General features: G+C 41.2%; 1 protein-coding gene across 1 annotated transcript in view; it reads right to left on the bottom strand.

Moving 5' to 3' along the window:
* Positions 1–20,085, bottom strand: part of POLA1 (DNA polymerase alpha 1, catalytic subunit) — a 413,999-nt gene that overhangs the window by 249,711 nt on the left and 144,203 nt on the right. The window contains exons 30-32 of the mRNA XM_056861806.1: positions 17,090–17,222; positions 2,970–3,101; positions 2,623–2,797 (exon numbers count right to left, since the gene is read on the bottom strand). Of these exons, the coding sequence (XP_056717784.1) occupies positions 2,623–2,797; positions 2,970–3,101; positions 17,090–17,222 (440 nt within the window). The remainder of the gene's footprint in view (positions 1–2,622; positions 2,798–2,969; positions 3,102–17,089; positions 17,223–20,085) is intronic.

The following is a 20,085-nucleotide window of genomic DNA, read 5'->3' as shown; positions in this document are numbered from 1 at the left end:
CCCAGCCCCACCCATGGCTCAATCCAGACTTGAAAGGAACCAGACACGCTTGGTTGTAGAGAAGGTGACGTACCCATGAATGAGCCCACCTGCCTCCATGGCTAGGGGTTCTGTGTTACAGAGCCAGCCAGTCTCTCCCTGCTCTCACATGCCTCTCCTCCCCCCAGAACAGTGCTGCTGCAGACTAGAAGCTGGCAGGGGGACAGAGTGTAGCTGAGATGGCACCGCGGCGACAAACAGTAACACTGATGTGGGCTGCTGCCATGATGGGGAATGCCCCACAGGACTTCAAGGCAGACTTACACAGAGTACATAGGCTGGGGCTGGGGTCTTTACCCTGTGTAGACCGATGCAAGTTTAGGGTTCTCGATGCTTGCACATGCAGTGCACTAGGGCTGTCAATTCGGTTCGGCCCGAACTGAAAATCAGCCGAATTTCCCCTGATTCGGTGGTTTTTAGTTCGGGAGGAACCGAACTCAAAACTGGCGGGCAACCGGGGGGGCCGAATTCAGCGAGTTCGGGAGTTCGCGAATAAATTCGGCAAATTCGGGGCCGTCAGTAAGCAGCATAACCGTCAGTAAGCAGCATTCTCCTCCCCCGGCCAATCGGTGGCCAAGCTGGGTCTTCTTCTGGCCAATCAGTCAGGATTGAGTACTGGAGGAATCAGCTGATGTGCGGCCCGGCCAGGGAGAGAGAGAGAGAGAGCGAAATCCTTGTGTGTGTGTGTGGGGGGGTGCTTGTGCACATTCGCTCCTTTCTGTGGCTGCAGGGGGCGTATTTTTTGGGGTACAGACACAAAACTTTCACTGGAGCTTCAGATGAAGCTTCTTAAGATACCCCCCAAGTTTTGTAAACATTGGGTCAGGGGGTCCCGAGATATGGGCTCCCCCCTTTTTCTTTCCATGGCTGCAGGGGGCGCATTTTTCGGGGTGCAGATCCCAAAATTTGAGCGGAGTTTCAGACCAGTGTTCTTAAGATACCCCCCAAGTTTTGTAAACATTGGGTCAGGGGGTCTCGAGATATGGGCTCTCCCCCTTTTCCCTCCCCCCTTTTCCCATTTATGTGGCTGCAGGGGGCGCTTTTTGGGGGATATAGCCCCCAAACTTTTAGCATAGCTTCAGTCAATTATTCTTAAGATACTACCCAAGTTTTGTAAAGATGGGTTCAGTGGGGGCAGAAATATCGCCTCCCCCCCTTTTCTCTTTCCATGGCTGCAGGGGGGCGCATTTTTGGGGGTGCAGATCCCAAACTTTGAGCGGAGTTTCAGACCAGTGTTGTTAAGATACCCCCCAAGTTTTGTGAACATTGGGTCAGGGGGTCCCGAGATATGGGCTTTCCCCTTTCCCCTTTTGGAATGAATGGATCAGCCGATCCTGTGCATCTTCTCCAGAGAAAACCTCCCGTGCCTAATTGGAATCATCTTGGATTACAAGTCCTCTTCAGCCCCTCTTGATGGAAAAGAAGACAGCCACAGTAAGACCCCTTTGGGGGCTTTAATCTATAATTTTTCTCCTGTGTATGTGTGTGTGTGTGGGGGAAAGCAGAGTCTGTGTGTGTGTGGGGAGGGAGCAGTTTCTGTGGGTGGGGGGGAAGCCAAAGGGGGCTTTCGTCGGTTCTGCCTGGGGTGTGTGTTCCCCCTCGAGTCTCTCGCTCCCTGGTTTGAGGGAGGAGGTTTCAGTTGTGTGTCTTCTGGTTTTTCCCTGTTGCAAAGGTGTTGTTTTACAAGTTGAGTTGCTTTGCAAACTGTTGTCGGGGCTGGGAGCTTTGTGCGTGGGCGGCAAGCTCTGCTGAGAGATGCACATTAAGGGTGGGGGGGACCCCTTTCAGGGCCCATATCTCAGCCCCCTCTGACCCAATCTTTACAAAACTTGGGGAGTCTTTCAATATACGTCCTTTGAAGCTCTGCTGAAAGTTTGGGACCTCTAAGCCCAAAAATGCCCCCCCAGAGCCGCAGAAAGGCGCGATTGTGTTTTTAATGGCTTTATTCGGCCGAATTTTTTTCCGAACTTTGAATTCCCGCCGAATTGAACGGATCCGAAGTGGGGGAGTTCGGACTTCGGCACGTACCGAACCCACAAGGGCCAAATTCGGCCGAATCCGAACTGTACCGAATTTATTTATTTTTTTGACAGCCCTACAGTGCACATTATGGCATGGAACCACAGCATGCAGGGCAAAGGAGCTTTCATTGTTCTGATCTGAAACATCTGGGTTGGTATTATTTGGCCCTCTGGGGAAAGCCTCATTCTCTGTGGATGTTTTTTTCTCCAATGGGCCAGGAAAATGGAGTGATGAAATGAAGGCCAGTGCTTGGCTGTTGTTCACATCCTGAATCTCTGCACAATGTCTGTCAGGTCCTACATTCAAAGTCCTTTAGAGCTCAAGCCCTTCGCTCCAACTTCCACCCTTAGTTTTTTTTTTTATTTGTTTTTGGCTTGTGCAGCATCATAGGGAGCAGAGAAAGTGTATACACCAGATAATTACCTGGACTCCTAGGGACAAAGTAAGATAGAGTAATACATAACTGAGGTAAATTTGCCTATTGAAAGACTTAAGACTAATCTGAGAGAGAGGAGTAACAAATAGTTAACTAGAAATTAAGCACAGGTTTTGAATGCTTACCTAACCAAGATGCAATAAGGACAGAGTCAATTCCATTTATGGGTTCACAGATACGAGCCACTACTGGGTGAATTTGTTGTGACAGATAATACTGAGTATCAATAACAAGATTTTCTTGTTTGTTCAACTGTTCTGGAGCATACGCCCTCTGGCTTGCACTCAGATTTGATCCATCCTGCACAAACAGACAAAAAATAAAAAGGACAGGTGAATGCAGTAACATAGCATGTGGTATAAACTGGGTTTTAAAGCATCTTCTTACATTAAAATGGTCTTTAATTTCTTTGTTTTATAAAAATGAGAGAATAGATATATTATTTACACAAAACAAATCTGAATAATTTTACCTGACAGATAACATAAGACACAGTATCCCCAGCTTTCAGTTTTCTACCCTCTTGAGAGTTTATCCATAGGGCAACATGCACATGCGGCAGGCTTTTTTTGTCAGGATAATCCTGGGGATCCTTTGTTAATGCCTATAGATCAACAGAGAAAAGTTATCCTGGGGAAAACAGGCTAAACAAATTACTGCAATATTAAAAAGCTAAAATATCATTCACCAGCATCAACATTTGAAACAGCAAATGTATTAAGGCACACACCTAACTTCTTGCTCAGCTTTTCATCAACTGACTCTTAAAATGGGAACATGTATTTATTTAGATATTTATACCATGCTTTTCTCTCCAATGAGGACCCAAAGTGGCTTACAATATTGCTTTCCCTTCCTCCATTGTGCACTTACAACAACAACCCTGTGAGACAGGTTAGGCTAAGAGAGAATCCCTTAGCAGAGTAGGGATATAGCCCTGGCTCTCCCAGTTCCTAGTCCAACATTCTAACCACCACACCAGCATGTTCTCAGCAAATTACCACCTGTGCACTTCCTATCGTAGGCACAGAGGGCTGCAATCTTCACATAGACAGTAGCTATGTAGTCAGAGATTCAGATTTATGCTTGGCATTTAAGAGACAGATATATTCTTGTTTTGCCATACATAGTTAACACTCACTTGAACAGACGTTTTCTCAAGAATTAGATCAAAGAGAAATTGAACTGGAGAGTCAGGAAGGTCAAATTTCTTAAGTAAGTTTGGAGATTTACAGCCACTAGAATGACACTCATATGTACCACATATTACTCACTAATATCTCACTAATTTTTTAGAATCTTTTCAGGAAGACAACAAGCATAAGCATACAGATAGAGACAATTTGGTAGACATTCCAAAAAGATTCTAACAGACTCCCAAGTAACCTCAGTGGTCGTACAATAAGTTGAAAGGTGAATAACTGCTTGAAGAACAGAAAGTAAATGGATGTAATAAATTGACTGTTTTCATAAAGATGAGAAGCAAGCAGTTCTTCAAGCACTTGTATTGGGATAGAAGCTATTTAGCATGCATAAATGATCTAGAGTCAGAGATGAACAGTGAGGTTGTTAAGTTTGGAGATGGCCCCAAATTATACAGAATTGTAAAATTCAAAACTGATTGCAAAAAGCTCCAAAATAATCTGACAGCTCACTTAAATTTGATTGTATCCAACAAGATCTATTTATGGAGTGGATCAACCAGGGAAACTTTCTATTTCTCTTCCTACTGTAGCCTACTGAACCTCTGAAATTTTGTTCCTATGGGTCAGCGAAACCTCAGAAACATAACAAAGACTAAGTAGAGATTTATAGTGTGTGTGTGTGGGGGGGGGAGAATGAGTAGAAACCGCTGTCCCCTCTTTCAAAGATGAAAGTACTCTCAACTCTTTGGAGCTACATTATTTCATAATACAAGTGTCATCTCAGGGCTTAGCTAGATATGAGGGCAAGAGATCTGTGAATGGGTCTCCTGCTTAGCATGCACCTAATAGTACCCACAGGGTTGGAGAGAAACTGGATCAGGGCCACAGCAATGGGGGAAGGAAATTAATCCTCCCTCCCCTGTCATTTCCCCCAGTTATCACACAAATTGAAATATATATAGTACTCCCTTTACTATGAACTCAAACTTGCTTTACTGCTTTAACAACATAACATACATACTTTATAATATGGTTGTGAATGGTTTTATTTGCATTTAGCCATAGGCCATTACAAACATATCAAGGATACCACAAATACATAATAAAAGATTAGATTAATAACATACTGGATTAATAATAAATATACATAATAAAACTTTGCTAAATCGATGCATATAAAACAACAAAAATAATAGCTAAAAACTGTGGTGGTGTCCCAATCGGCTAATGGGACCTAGCGACCATTAAAATAAACTTGGAGGATCTACTCCCTTAGCAGCCATATTGGCCCTTATTTTCTTTGCTGCCAGAGCATACATGGCAGTCCTATAAGAGACAAACCCATTTGTATCTTTTAACAAAAATACTAGTTTCTCAGCTCTGGGACAGGTGTTTAGGCCAGAAACCAACCAGGCAAGAAATTTAGCCCTGGGTTCCAAGTATAGAGGGCATTCAAGTAAGTAGTGGTATAAGTCCTCTAGAGCAGATGCAAAAACGTTGGTCTTTTGGAATTCGGCAATAACGCCCGGACAGTACAGTACTGACAGCATTGTTTGAAACCGCAGGGACGTAAAGGCTGCTCTAAGCTTGGGGTTTGGTATATTGACTAAATAAGTAGCTCTAAGATGGTCAGTTTTGAAAAGTTTAAACCAAGGAGCAGTTCCCAATTTCAGAATCTGTGTTCTGTCCATCAGGGCATCTAATTTGTAGACCCAGTCTTTAAATTGGGAAAAATCTCCTGATAGCCCTAAAAGGTCATCTGGAATTGAGTACTGAGGTAATATCTTTGACTGCTAAATGATTTTGTTCTAGCTATTTTGTTTTCCTCCCCATAATTTTAATACCGCTAGGTATACACGCGCCCTGAGCGAGGGAAGACCTGTTTTGGCACTCATCAGGGCAGCAGGAGTCCCCTTGTGGAGAGCTAAGATACGTCTGAGAAAGTAATTTTGGATTGATTCTATAATGATAAGAATATCATCTTTCCAGCCCCATACTTCCACTCCATAGAGGAGATGTGGTACGACCTTGCTTTTGTATAGTTTTAGAACAGGGTCTATAAGAAAACCTCCCTTGGTGTAGAAAAAATGTAAAATAGACCCCACTATCCTTAATGCAGAGGCCCTAGATGTTGCTAGGTGCACATTCCAGTTTAGTGTCTCCTTAAATGTAACTCTGAGGTATTTAAAGGAGCTACAATGCTTGATTGGATTTCCAAGTATACTCCAAGATGATATTTTGGGCTTTTTCCTGAAGACCATGACTTTTGTCTTCTGGTAGTTAATATTAAGGGTCTCTTCCTTGCAATACATCCCCAGTTGTTGCAGCAACCTTCTCAAGCCAACTTTAGTAAGGGAGATTAGGGCCATATCGTCCGCATATAGTAGGACTGAGATTTTTTGATGTCCGAGTGAGGGTGGAACAAAATGTGGACCTGACAGCCTTTCAACGATATCGTTTATAAACAAACTGAATAACAAAAGGGGGGCAAAACATACCCGTTTCACTCCCTTACAGATTGGAATTTATAATATGGTTAGCATATAAAATTGTAATATTGGGTATATTTATGGAATTTAAATATATGTCTTCGTTTTCTACCAACAGAAAATAAACCCAATATTTGTGAGACAGTTGTGATCTGCTGCACCCTATTCTACCTTAGTACATGAATCTTGGTTTTTGCCAATTGTCAGGGCAGGAAAAAATAGTAGTTGAAATTAGAAAACAAATTTTGTGCCAAATAAAAGGTACATAATTTGGACAGAAACAGTCTCATACTAATACTATAGAGCCACTAGCATACTTGAATATCAAATTACACTGTACAGTATTTAAACCACTGAACTTTTAAATAATATATAACCACTGCACTTTGGCAGCAACAGCTTGTCTCCACCATTTTTTGAAAAAAAATATTTCTTTTTACAAAAAAATCAACAAAAACATTCAAGCAGGCTTGCAATCAGTCCATTTTTTTCTAGCTAACATAATACGGAGGCTAACATAATACGGAGCTAACATAATAACCCTAGACTCCCAGGCGATGGCTTCTCACCTGAACTGTCACATGTCTTGGGACAAAGTGCCCCCCCTCAGTTCCTGAGTACCACCGCAAGCTCATCCAGAAAGATAAGGTAGGTGAAAACAACTGTAAGAGAGCATGCAGTGGGGCAGGAGGGGGGGGACGTGTGTCCGCACAGAAGACCATGATGAACAGCAGTTACAGCTAAGTGCAACTCTGCATCTTTGGTCTTCGGTGCAGCCCCAGATGGGGATTTTAGCAAGCTTACCATGCAGAGGAGGTGGGTGACATTCTTACTGGAATATGAAGCACTTGTCTTTCCCAATTCTGCATCTCTCCTTGTCTGCAGATCTAAAGCATAATGCTTCACAAATGTCTCCTCTAAAGACCAGGTAGCTGACTTACAGATCTCTGACAATGGGCCTCTCCAATGGAACGCTGCTGAAGTCCCTAAAACTCAAATGGAGTGGGCCTTAACACTGCATGGGCAAGGTGCATTTGCTGACCTGTATGCCTCCAGGATGGCTGAGACTACTTATCTAGAGATAGTCTGTGCTGATGCAGTCTTTCCCTTTTTCAGCCCCCGCCCCCCAATAAACAATCATTTGACCAACCTGAACAGCTCTCCTAATGTCTAACGTGTGCAGGGCCCTTTCTGCTGAAGACAACGGGTTTGGAAAGAAAACAGGCAGAGAAATATCCTGGGCTAGTCAGAATTCAGAAACCAACTTGGGTAGAAACTCCAAACTGGGGTGTAACGTGATCTTATCATTGAAGATCTTTAGGAATGGGTGATTTGCTCTAAGAGTGGCCAGCTCACTCACCCTTCTTGTAGCTATTACTGCCACCAAAAAGGCTACCTTCATAGAAAGGTGGCTGAGGGAACACAAAGCCATAGGCTAAAATGGAGGAGCCAATAACTTAGATAGCACTAAGGAGAGTGACTACTGTGGGACCAATTTTGGCCTTGGTGGATAGATGTTGCGGAAACCTTTAAGGAAATGCTTAGATAGTGGGAGAATAAAGTCCTCCCTTCTGTTCCTTCGTGGGATGCTGCAATGGCTGCCAAATGCACCCTGACTGAGGAGACTGAAAGGCTGCTCTGAGCTAGGGACATGTAAAAAGGGAGAATCCCCAAGCGACTGCCTATTTCTCAAAAGTTCTCCATTTACTATCGTATGCAACTCAATGGCCGATTATAACTCACCCATTCCAGCACAGGGCCTTCATGCTAGCTAGCTTAAATATATTCCCATCTGCTATAGTTTCTGGCAGATACAGGGGCATACCCTGGAATAAAAGAATTTGTACCTGCCAGATGGCAAAACCAGAATCAGTTGAACATATTCTTCTGCATTGTCCCCTGTACCATAATTATTGTCTAGAATTAATAAATCCCCATATTACACCTTCAGAAAATACAACGCATGGTATCATTAAATTTTTACTTGAGGACAAGATTCCTGCTGTCACTGAACATGTGGCAGAGTTTCTGATGGCTGTCATCAAAACAAAACAAAAGAGTAACGATTAAGTAAATGGTATAAAATTAACCTAGGTTATTTGAAAGCACGGGGCTTCATCATCAGATAGAGTGCCGGGGTCTATTGTAGCTCATAGTCACTTGTTGGATATATGTATTGTTATGTTTGTAGGATGGAGTGTTTATTATATATCTTTGTACCATTGTTATTTTTATATCAGTGTCCTTTCTATGCCAATAAAGGTGTCTGAACCTGAATCTACTATCGTATGATAGTAAAGACAATGGTTGTAGATTGTAGAAGAATATTATGTACCTCCTTAGATAGATTTACTCTGCAGGCCCCAGGAACCACACTGTGAGGTGCAAATGCGACTAGACCCTCCCATTCTAGAAGGTCTGGCACCTCTGGGATGGGAAGATACCTCTGACCTGACAACCTGCAAAGGAGGGGAAACCAGATCTATCTTGGCCAAAAGAAGGCCACCAGTATGCAACTTGTACGGTCTCTGACAATCTTTGCCAAAACCCTTGGTAACAGAAGGAATGGAGGGAAGACATTAAAAAGATCTTCCTCGCACTGAAGCTGGAATGCATCCCCTGGCGAGAGAGGGTCATGACCCACTACTGAACAAAACACCTTTCTGTTGACTCTGTTGGAGAACAGATACACCCCTGGAGCACCCCATCTGCCAAACACAGGTGCGAGGTATCTGTCTCAAAGTGTCCACTCGTGGTTTGTTCTGATGGAACGACTGAGTCTGTCTGCCAAGGTGTTCTGAACCCCTGCAATGTGTGTGGCCCTCAGGTGAATGCCTTTCCTTTTATCCCTTAGAAGCTCCTTTATCCATTGATCTTGAGCAGCATAAATCTAATGTTTGAGGGATATAAGGACTGAAATAAATCTTGCCACTGACAATGTAGCCTTGGGATCCATGTCACTTAATAAAAAGGCATTATGTCAGAGACAGAGGCATTACATTTATATGTTAAAAGGGGAGCGATATAATGTAATTGAAGTTCCTCATAAAAACAGCATTCCAAGAGGGCATGAACTAATGAATCAATAGAGGCAGAAGAGCAAGGACAGGTCCTGTCTGGGCATGGTATATTCAAAATTCTGCCCTGCATAACGATAGAGGGGTTAGCATTCCGTCTAGCTAAACAGAAGGCTCTAGAAAGACGAGGAGTTGTCAAATACTAAGTATAAGCGGGCAAACCGCGTGGGGATGGTATTCCAAAAAACTGAGATGAACAAACATGGAGAGCACGAAAAGTAGTGCTATTATAATCAAGCTCTTTAATGCGCTTTTTAATTTTGGTGAAAGCTTTAGTTTTCCCAATATCTAATATATCCTGCAAGAAGCCCAACAATGACAATTTCTCATCTACGATTTTTTGCCATGAGAATTTAAAAGGGTCGTGCTTCAGAGAAGCTAGGAGCCCCTCAGTGCTAAAGCGCAGCTTAAGTTGTAACTTAAAGGTGGCCAACCATGTCCTGGCTTCAAGTGGCATTTGGCCAAACTCGGAGCAAAGGGTAGCGCCAGCAACACATCGAGGGGCATTTAAGTTTTCGTAAAAACTGAGGCAATGGACGATCTATAGATTCATTGTCACCAGTTATCCAAATGGCAACACCAAAAAGGACAATTTGAATGATTCTTAAGTTGAAAACCTGACTACCACTGGGATATATTTGCCGCCTTTGGTATGGAAAAAATTGACAATAGCTCCAGCCCCAGGTTTAATTTTGTTGGACACTGCTTTTTGATGGGCATTCAAATTTAGGTTATGGGAAAAAAGAATGCCAAGATAAACAAATTCCTTGACTTGGTCAACCTCAAAGCCATCTAATACCCAGCGAAAAGGAGGCATTTTTCTCCTCTTAGAGAAGATCATAATCTTAGATTTATGATGGTTTATTTTAAGATATTCCCTAGAGCAGTACTCAGAAAAGGTTTCTAAGGATCTTTTCAAACCAAATCCTGTGCAGGACAGGAGAACTGCATCGTCGGCATAGAGTCAAATTGGGGCTCAGGTGAATGCCATGTTGCAGAGCCACCTGCCAAGTTCTCTGAGCTTCCCTGAACAGTGGGAGAGATCCCATTCCCGTTTGTTGACATAATAAACCACTGAGATGTTGTCCATCTGCACCAAGACTCTGGTGTTCCAAAGCATATTTGCAAAGGAGGTTAGGGCAAATCTGACAGCACAAAGCTCAAGAGTGTTGATGTGTAATCCCACTGAGCTCTCATTCCAGAGGGCCTGTATAGATCTACCCTGCAGGTGAGCTCCCCAACCCCTAAGTGATGCATGTGTCATCACAGTCATCTGCGGTGCCCATCTACCAAAGGAAACACCAGTAAGGAGGTTAGTAGGAACAAGCCACCAGTCCATGGATCTTAATATTACCCTGGGTATAGAGAAATGGTGATGTTGGGGGGGGGGGGGCTGACATCCATGGTATTAACAACTTTTTTGTTGCAACCTGGCAATTAGCACTCAATAAAAAACTGGGCCACTATGGGCTCTTCCGTCAGTTCCTTCTATCAATGACTCATAAATCAGCTAAAGACTTATTAAGACGAGAGTCGTTGGGGTAGAGAGGCAGCTTGATTTGAATAAGATTCAGAATCCCCTTTTTAGAAAGGACCTGCTTATTAGGAATGTCACCATGCCTTATCTGTCAGACATTACAAACCATGAATATTGTAGGGCTTTTATGCTCCTTCGATATAATGCTCTTCCCTCTAAGTTTCTCGAAGCGATATATAAAGTAGCCAATGGATGAATGGAAATGTATATGCAATCAGGACACTTTAGATACTACTGAACACGTTCTTTTTTAGTGCAAATTATATGATCATTTATGCACAGGCCCTCTGATTCCACTGCTAGTGGATTGCCCCAGACCTCTCAGAAAAAATTGCTTAGCACTCCTTTTGTCAGATACAATACCAAACTTATCTGTTAGTATGGGCCAGATTTGCCTAGCTGGCAACCAAAATAAGACAAAACGTGCATAAGGCTTTGGAATAAGCAATCTGTGTTCAGAATGTGTATTGTTTATATGCGTTTCTAATTTCAATTAATTTTAGTTTTATATTATTATGTGAGCACTTGTCCCGTGGTAATCCCACAAACAGCATCCGGAGACAAAGAGTCCAAAAGAGAGCTGATTTAATGGAAAACATACAGGTATGCAGAGCTTACAGGTACATTGGCACGAATGGCAACTGGGAGCACAGGGTAGGCCTATAAGGGAAAGTATTAGTCACAACAGATCAAGGCGGCCCCCCTTCTACTGAGGAGCCGTTCCCACGGGAGATAGCACTGGAACAGGAATTTAGCAGTTAGCAAGTCTAGCCTTGAGAGGCACCTGGTAGAATCGAAAGTAAAACAGTCAGAGTCTGACAGCCTGCTTAGGGCTGTGGAAAGCAGGCCTGACATATTATTCCACATCTATTTATGTATGTATTCAATTTTTAACTTTGTGGAATACTTGATTGTCTATGACTGCAAATAAAGTATAAGTATTAGCTAGAAAAAAATGGACCGGTGGCAGGCCTGTGCACAGGCACAGACCCCAGGTGGGGCTGCAGCAACGACCGAAGATAAACTTGTATTACCTAAATCATTTTTCTTCTCTTTTAATTCTATTCTTGTTAATTATATAGTTTAAAAAAAACATTACATTTCCCCTGAAATTCTGAAATTGGTCTGTTATGTATAAAATATGTTAGTTTTGCCATAGTTGCATATTGTTAGCTTATTTATCCATTCAGTGAAATCTGGGTATTTCTCTGCTTACTATTTTGTCGCATATATATTCTTGCTGCTGTCACCATGTAGATGAATAGTTTGCTATGTATTTTTGGGATATTGCTTGGCAAACAGCATACTTTTAGACTCCAACACAAAGTTGAATTTTAATCTTTTGCATGTCATCATGTATCATTATCCAATGTATTCTTGCTTTCTTACATGTCCCCCACATATGATAAAATGTTGTATCTGTATTCTGACATTTCCAGCATTTCCCATTATAATCTTTGTTAGCTCTTGCTATGTCTTCAGGTGTGATATACCATGTGAAAACCATTTTATACCAATTCTCTCTTAATATTTGACATTCTGTAAACTTTATTTCTTTAGTCCAAAGATTCTCCGACTGATTCATGCATATGCTGCCTTCAAAGTTTTGCATCCATTTTATCATGCAGTCTTTACTTGCTCTGTTTCAATATCATTTTGCAATAACAATTTATAATTTTTTGCTAATAAGTGCCTTAAGCCTCCAATAATTGTGTGTGTGTGTGTGTGTGTGTGTTAAGAGCCGTCAAGTCGCTTCCGACTCATGGCGACCCTATGAATGAAAGTTCTCCAAAATGTCCTATCTTTGACAGCCTTGCTCAGATCTTGCAAATTGAAGGCTGTGGCTTCCTTTATTGAGTCAATCCATCTCTTGTTGGGTCTTCCTCTTTTCCTGCTGCCTTCAACTTTTCCTAGCATGACTGTCTTTTCCAGTGACTCTTGTCGTCTCATGACGTGATCAAAATACGATAGCCTCAGTTTAGTCATTTTAGCTTCTAGGGTCAGTTCAGGCTTGATTTGATCTATAACCCTCATGAATTAATCTAGTCTTGGTGGCCAGTGACACATCCTTACACTTCAAAATCTTTTCTAGCTCCTTCATGGCTGCTCTTCCCAGTCTCAATCTCCTTCTAATTTCTTGGCTGCAGTCTCCCTTTTGGTTGATGGTGGAGCCAAGGAATAGAAAGTCTTGAACAATTTCAATTTCCTCATTGTCAACCTTAAAGTTGCGTAATTCTCCTATAGTCATTACTTTTGTTTTCTTGATGTTCAGCTGTAGTCCTGCTTTGGAACTTTCACTTTTAACTTTCAGCAGTAGTAGTTTCAAATCTTCACTATTTTCTGCCAATAATGTAGTGTCATCAGCATATCTCAAATTATTAATGTTCCTCCCTCCAATTTTCACTCCACCTTCATCTAAAGCTAATCCAGCTTTCCTAATTATATGTTCTACATATAGATTGAAGAGATAGGGAGATAAAATACATCCTTGTCTGACACCTTTGCCAATTAGAAACCATTCCGTTTCTCCATATTCTGTTCTAACTATGGCCTCTTGTCTAGAGTACAGGTTGCACATCAAAATGATCAGATGTAGTGGCACACCCATTTCCTTTAAAACCAGCCATAACTTTTCATGATCCACACAGTCAAAAGCTTTGCTGTAATCTATGAAACACAAGCTGATTTTCTTCTGAAATTCTCTCGTATGCTCCAGTAACCAGCGTATATTTGCAATACTGGATGCACACCTTAACGTGGTGAGGGGGTTGTGTGTGTCAGGGAAGCTGAGAGCAATACCGTAAGGGGTCTAGACTCTATCAAGAGACTAAACTCCTAGCAGAGTCACTCAAGACGGAATGGTCACAGCTGAGACACCAGACGAAGATGCATCCACCCCCTTAAGGGATCAATGGCCACATCCGCAGAAGAGAACAGGCAGTTCCAATGGGGATGGGGGGCACAGGAATCCCTGAAGGTCAGCTACTGGGCAGCAGCAGTAGTGGAAGGTGACACTGGTGGAGGATCTTTCGTAGACAACGGCAGTGCCACTACGGCTAACCCTGGTTAGTACCGCACAGAAGAAGGCACTGGTAAACCACTTCTGTTCAGCCTTTACCTTGAAAACCCTATGATGAGACAGAATCCAATAATTAATTATTCAAAAGTCATCTTCTTTCTTAATTATCCAACTTCTTTTAGTATTTGTTCACTTAATTTTGATGCCATTTGGTGATATAATAACCACATAATATTCTTTCTTCATCTTTAACCATTTGCCAAGATTTTATTTTTCCTTGCTTATCCATGATATTCTCATGTTATATAATCAGTTTCCATCCATGCAGTGTTATCACAATAAGCATCAGCTGGAGATGCCAATGCTGAACTTGGCGGACTTATTCTACCTCATCACTGAAACCATATTCCTAACAAAATATCTCTCAGAATGCTTTCTGTTTTGAGTTTGAATTGACTTCATTACACATGCTGACTGTAACAACAATAAACTAAACTAAAACTTAATGGCTTCTTGTTCCATAAGTAAGTGTGTATTCTTTCTTTAATATCTATTATTTCCAATTTTACATTTCTCCATTTCAGATCAATAATCCAATCTGATATCCATACTAGTGCTGCAGCTTGACAGTACAATTTGATATTTGGTACAGCTAGGCCTCATTTTTTTCATCTTGTAATACTTTAAATCTTACTCTTGGCTTCTTTCCACTCCATATGAAGTCATTTATTGTTCTCTGCCATTTTAAATTGGTAACATCTGAAATAAAAAGATTAGCCTTGGTAATATATTCATTTTGACTGTAGATATTCTGCCAAACCACAAGATTTTTAATTTTTCCCCATCTCTGTATCTTCATTAATGCTTGTCCAAACGTTTTGGTAATTATAAAGTTTGTCACTTTGTCCTTCTAAGTTTATTCCCAAATATTTTATTGGGTTTTTTAGTAACAGTACATTCTGTTATCTTTTCTATCTCTTCTTCTTCCTCTTTAGTTGCTATTAATAACATTTTCTTTTTATTCAGTTTATATCCAGAATAAATTCCAAATTTATATATGTGTTCCATTGTACATTTCAGAGATATTGATTTTTATTACTGAAATCACAGCATCATCCATATAACTTTTCATTTTATGCTCTTCTTTCCCTTTTTATTCCATAAATCTTTGTATCTTGTCTAATTTTTGCAGCTAATATTTCCATTGCCAAAATAAATAATATTGGTGATATTAGAATACTTGTCATGTTCCTTTTGCTATTTTGATTTTTTCCATTTAAGAGCCATTTTTTAAAATTCTTCCTTGTTGTCTTGTATAAATGCTTTGCATCCAGTTTAAAAATTCTGTTCTACAATTAATATTTTGTAAGACTTCCATTAAAAATGCTCAAGGTACATTATCAAAAGCTTTTCTGCATCTAAAAACATAAATGCAGTTTTCTCTCTTTTTCTCTTGGAGTATTCAATTGCATTTAATAAATGCCTATTATTATTTTTCATGTGTCTTTCTGGAACAAATCCCGTCTGATCTTCATGAATTAAATCTGGAATAAATTTTTGTAGTCTTTCAGCCATAACTGTTGTGAAGATTTTATAATTTACACTTAATAGCGAAATTGGTCTGTAAAATTGTGGTAGTAATGGGTCATTCCCTTCTTTATATATTAAAGTTATATTCACTTATTGCCAAGTAGGTGGTATATTTTTCTTCTCTTGTATCTCATTCATTACTCTTTATGAAGACAATGCTAATATTTCTTCAAAACATTTATAATAGGCTGCAATCAATCCATCTGGTCCAGGTGCTTTGTTCTTCTTAAGTTTTTTTATAGCAAAATTGATTTTTTGCATTGTTATCACTTGATTTAGAATTCTTCTGTGCTCAGCTGTGAATGTTTTAATTGATACTTCTGATAAAAATTTCTCCATACCTTCAAGTGATGTGGGTGTATCTGAAAGGGAAGCCTTCTTAAGATCATCTTTGAGATTCTTTTAGTTCCAATTCATGCTCCAAATACAGTCCTCCAATCAGTTATGTGTCTTACTTCTCAGACGTGTTTCCTCCTTTTCAGCACTATTGTGGGCCCTTCCAATTGTAACCATAACCTTACAGACTGATCAGCCAGAAAGACCTTCCCTTCCAGTATTTAGGATTGCTGTATAATTATTGTGATGCCATGTGGACAAAGCAGACTATCCTTCTCTTAAAAGGCGTGAATAGTGGAATTGGAGCATGCAAGAATATTGAGGAATATGGCCTCAGGTTATGCTACAAAAGAAAGAGAAAAGGGAAAGGCATGACAGGGAGAGAAGGCGCACGCAGGCGGCACTGGAGCATCTTCCCATAGATAGTCTATGCTTCTACTAAAATCTTCAGGAGCACAACCTAAGCCAGGTGACTTCATGTATTTGCCAAAGATGAATGGGAAGCCATATGCCACAAGCCAAGTTGTAAGAAAGACTCGAGGGGACTCGAGAAATAAGCAGATGAGAACAGCAGTGAACAAGCCTACTCAATCTGTCCACTATCCAAACTGTTACACAGCACAGCCTAACGTAGAGTCCTATGACCTTTGTGAAACACAAACAAGATTGAGAGAAGTCTGTGTCCATGTAGAACATAAACCCACACATACACTGTAATATTTTCTTAGCCACCTAGAGCCACAGGGACAATCTGAAATAATGAGCAGAACTTTCCCCTTCAATTGAGAAGAAGAGTTGGTTTTTATATGCCGACTTTCTCTACCACTTAAGGGAGACTCAAACCGGCTTACAATCACCTTCCCTTCCCCTCCCCACAACAGACACCCTGTAATCTCTTTCCTTGCACTCAACCCATCTTCATGCAATGGTTCATTCTCTTTCACTGTATCTTCTCTTCAGCCAGTTGCCATAGTAATTTAATCAGAATGGAATATACTAAAATTCTACATGTGTGTTTTTCATCTTCAAGTATGTCCATTTGCCCAGAGGATGCAAGACTCTACAAATGCTCAGAAATGCACTGATGTAAACTAAAGTGCCTTAAAGATGGGTTTTTGAAGAAACAACAGGCTCCTTTTGGAGGAAAGGGTGGCTATGATGGGGACAGCCACTAGTCTTTCAGATAATCTAGACAAATCCTGCCTTCCTCCTTTCCTGATTAATCACACACAATTTTTCTCTCCATTGTTCATATCAGACTTTGAAATCTTGGTAGGTAACATTTCAACAGCATGCTATTGATGCAAGAGGGAAATCTTCCAGCTACAAAAGAAACAGGAGTCAGGAGATTATTAAATTAATAAATTCAGACCAATTCAAGCATAATAATATTATTTACCTTGTTGATTTCAAATTGTTTTATTGGCACACTGCCATTTACCACATCTTCTCCAATTTGGATTAATTTCCTTTGGATGTTTTCTACAATTATGTCTCGGGACTGAGCAGAAAGAATCTGGCCAATTATGTAACTGTAAAAAAGTTTGCATGTTAAAACAATAAATCTTGTAAGAGACATACCAAGTACATATGTTCACTATATCCTTTGGCAAAACAGTGTTGCACTTACCTGAAACTGTTGTTCATCAAGAGTCAGCGTGGTGTGGTGGTTAAGAGCAGTGGAGTCTGATCTGGAGAACCGGGTTTGATTCCCTACTCCTCCACATGAGTGGCGAAGGCTAACCTGGTGAACTGGATGTGTTTCCCTACTCCTACACACGAAGCCACCTGGGTGACCTTGGGCAAGTTGCAGCTCTGTTAGAGCTCTCTCAGCCCCACCTACCTCACAGGGTGTCTGCTGTGGGGAGGGGAAGGTGATTGTAAGCCGGTTTGAGTCTCCCTTAAGCGGTAGAGAAAGTTGGCATATAAAAACCAACTCTTCTTCTTCTGTGCAGGCACATATTGGGACTCTGCACACGCAGGCCTGCCCCAGGATCAGGATTCTTTAGCTTCTTAGAAGTAGATAGGGGGCACCAACTCCACTGTGCATGTGTCAGTTTTCCCACTGAACAGATGCGACTTAGCGGACCGACTCCCCCTTTCCCTCAGTTCTTTATCCTGCCAACTGAATAAGCATCTGAAAAGTAGCAGGGCAGGAGGGAATGTGTGCCTGCACAGAAGAAGACTCAACGAACAACAGTTACAGGTAAGTGCAACACTGTTTTCATCATCGTTCTTCTGTGCCGTCCCACATTGGGAGAGTAAACAGTTACTTACCAGGAGGCGGCTGATGAGATCTCAGTCAAACAAAGAATGCAAAACTGCTCTACCAATGGCCTCATCTTTTCTGTTCTTGATGTCCACAGCATAGTGATGCACAAACATGTCTGGAGACGACAACGTCGCTGCTCTGCAGATCTCAGAAAGGGAGACTCCACAGCAGATAATCACTGAGCTCTGGTGGAATGTGTTCTTAGAGATTGTGGACATCTAGTCCCTGACTGCTGGTAACAGAAGCTAATGGCTTGTACAATCCATCTAGACAGAGACTGAGAAGAAACTGCCAAGCCAACTCTAGGATTGGCAAAATGAACAGAAAGAGAATGGGATCTTCTAAACTCTTTGGTATGTTATAAATAATACAATAAAGCCCTCTTAACATCCAAGATGTGAATAGTCTTTTCTGCTTCGGTTTGGGGGTCCGGAAAAAACACTGATAATGATACTGATTGGGACATGTGAAACATAGAGACAATTGATTCTTGTAGGTTATCCGGGCTGTGTAACCGTGGTCTTGGTATTTTCTTTCCTGATGTTTCGCCAGCAGCTGTGGCAGGCATCTTCAGAAGAGTAACACTGAAGGACAGTCTCTCTCAGTGTCAAGTGTGTAGGAAGAGTAATATATAGTCAGAAAGGGGTTGGGTTGAGCTGAATCATTGTCCTGCAAAAAGTATCAAAGGTAATGTGCTAATCATTGTCCTGTAAGTATCAAAATAATGTGCTAATGAGGGTGTGGTATGTTAATATGGAACCATTGTATCCTGAAGTGATCTGTTGATGTGTGAAATCCAAAGCTAATCTGCATGGCTATTGTTGACTGTAGTCTTTGTTAGTCTGGAGGTTTTCAGGACAGGAAGCCAAGCCTTATTCATTCTTAAACTCTCTTCTTTTCTGTTAAAGTTGTGCTGATGTTTATGAATTTCAATGGCTTCTCTGTGCAATCTGACAAAATAGTTGGTAGAATTGTCCAGTCTTTCAGTGTCTTGGAATAAGACCCTGTGTCCTGTTTGCGTCAGTCCATGTTCAGCCACTGCGGATTTCTCAGGTTGGCTAAATCTGCAGTATCTTTCATGTTCTTTTATCCTTGTTTGTATGCTGCGTTTTGTTGTCCCAATGTAAACTTGTCCACAGCTGCAAGGTATACGACATACTCCTGCAGAGGTGAGGGGGTCTCTTTTGTCTTTTGCTGATCGTAGCATCTGTTGTATTTTCTTGGTGGGTTTAAACACTGTTTGTAGGTTATGTTTTTTTTTAAGTTTCTCCATCCTATCAGTGACTCCTTTGATAAATGGCAAGAATACCTTTCCTATGGGAGACAGTTTTTCCTGAGTTTTCTGATTTTTGTTTGGTTTAATGGCCCTTCTGATTTCATTTCTGGAATAGCCGTTTGCTAGCAGTGGGTGATTTAATTGATTTAGAGACAATCTTAGGGAAAAACTCACAATTGGGACAAAGCAAAAAACTGAATAAAACTGAATAAAAGGGAGAAATCCCCAGACCAGCTAGATCCCCCACCCTTCTAACAGAGGTAACTGCCACCAAAAACAAACTTTCTGGGATAACAGCGCAAGGGATGCCTTCCCCACGGGCTCAAAGGGAGGTAACATCATCTGTGCCAAAACTAATGATAAGGACCATTGTGATGTAGGCCTAGCCTTAGAAAGAAACAGTTTGAGTAAGCCCTTAACGCCACCATAATGGCCTGATAATTACTAATTTGGAAACCAAGAGTATCAGCCGAATATGCTTTTCTGCTCAGAGCATCTATCTTCCGCCTTTATCTACAGGGGCGGAGTGGCCACCTTGTCGGTGCTGAGATTGCACCTCAGCTACAAGCATAGAAGGCAGAGCAGGATGTGAAAATAAACATTCACACTTCGCTGGTTGTATTTTGTATAAATTCTCCACTTTTTTAGACATGAATGGAATTGACGAAGTCTTCACCCACACCTTCTCGGCCATGTCCATGAAGTCAGCAAGTATAGGGAATGCCACCATAGTAGGAGATTCCGAGTATAGTGGAGCCAAGATCTTTTTCTTTGGTTTAGGTGTGGAAGACCATACATAAATGTCCAAAGACTTAGCAATACACAACATCTGTTCTGAGAAGAACCA

Source organism: Euleptes europaea, chromosome 16 (assembly GCF_029931775.1).
Source record: "Euleptes europaea isolate rEulEur1 chromosome 16, rEulEur1.hap1, whole genome shotgun sequence".
Taxonomy (NCBI): Eukaryota; Metazoa; Chordata; class Lepidosauria; order Squamata; family Sphaerodactylidae; genus Euleptes; species Euleptes europaea.
This window is presented reverse-complemented; position numbering and strand designations above follow the sequence as displayed.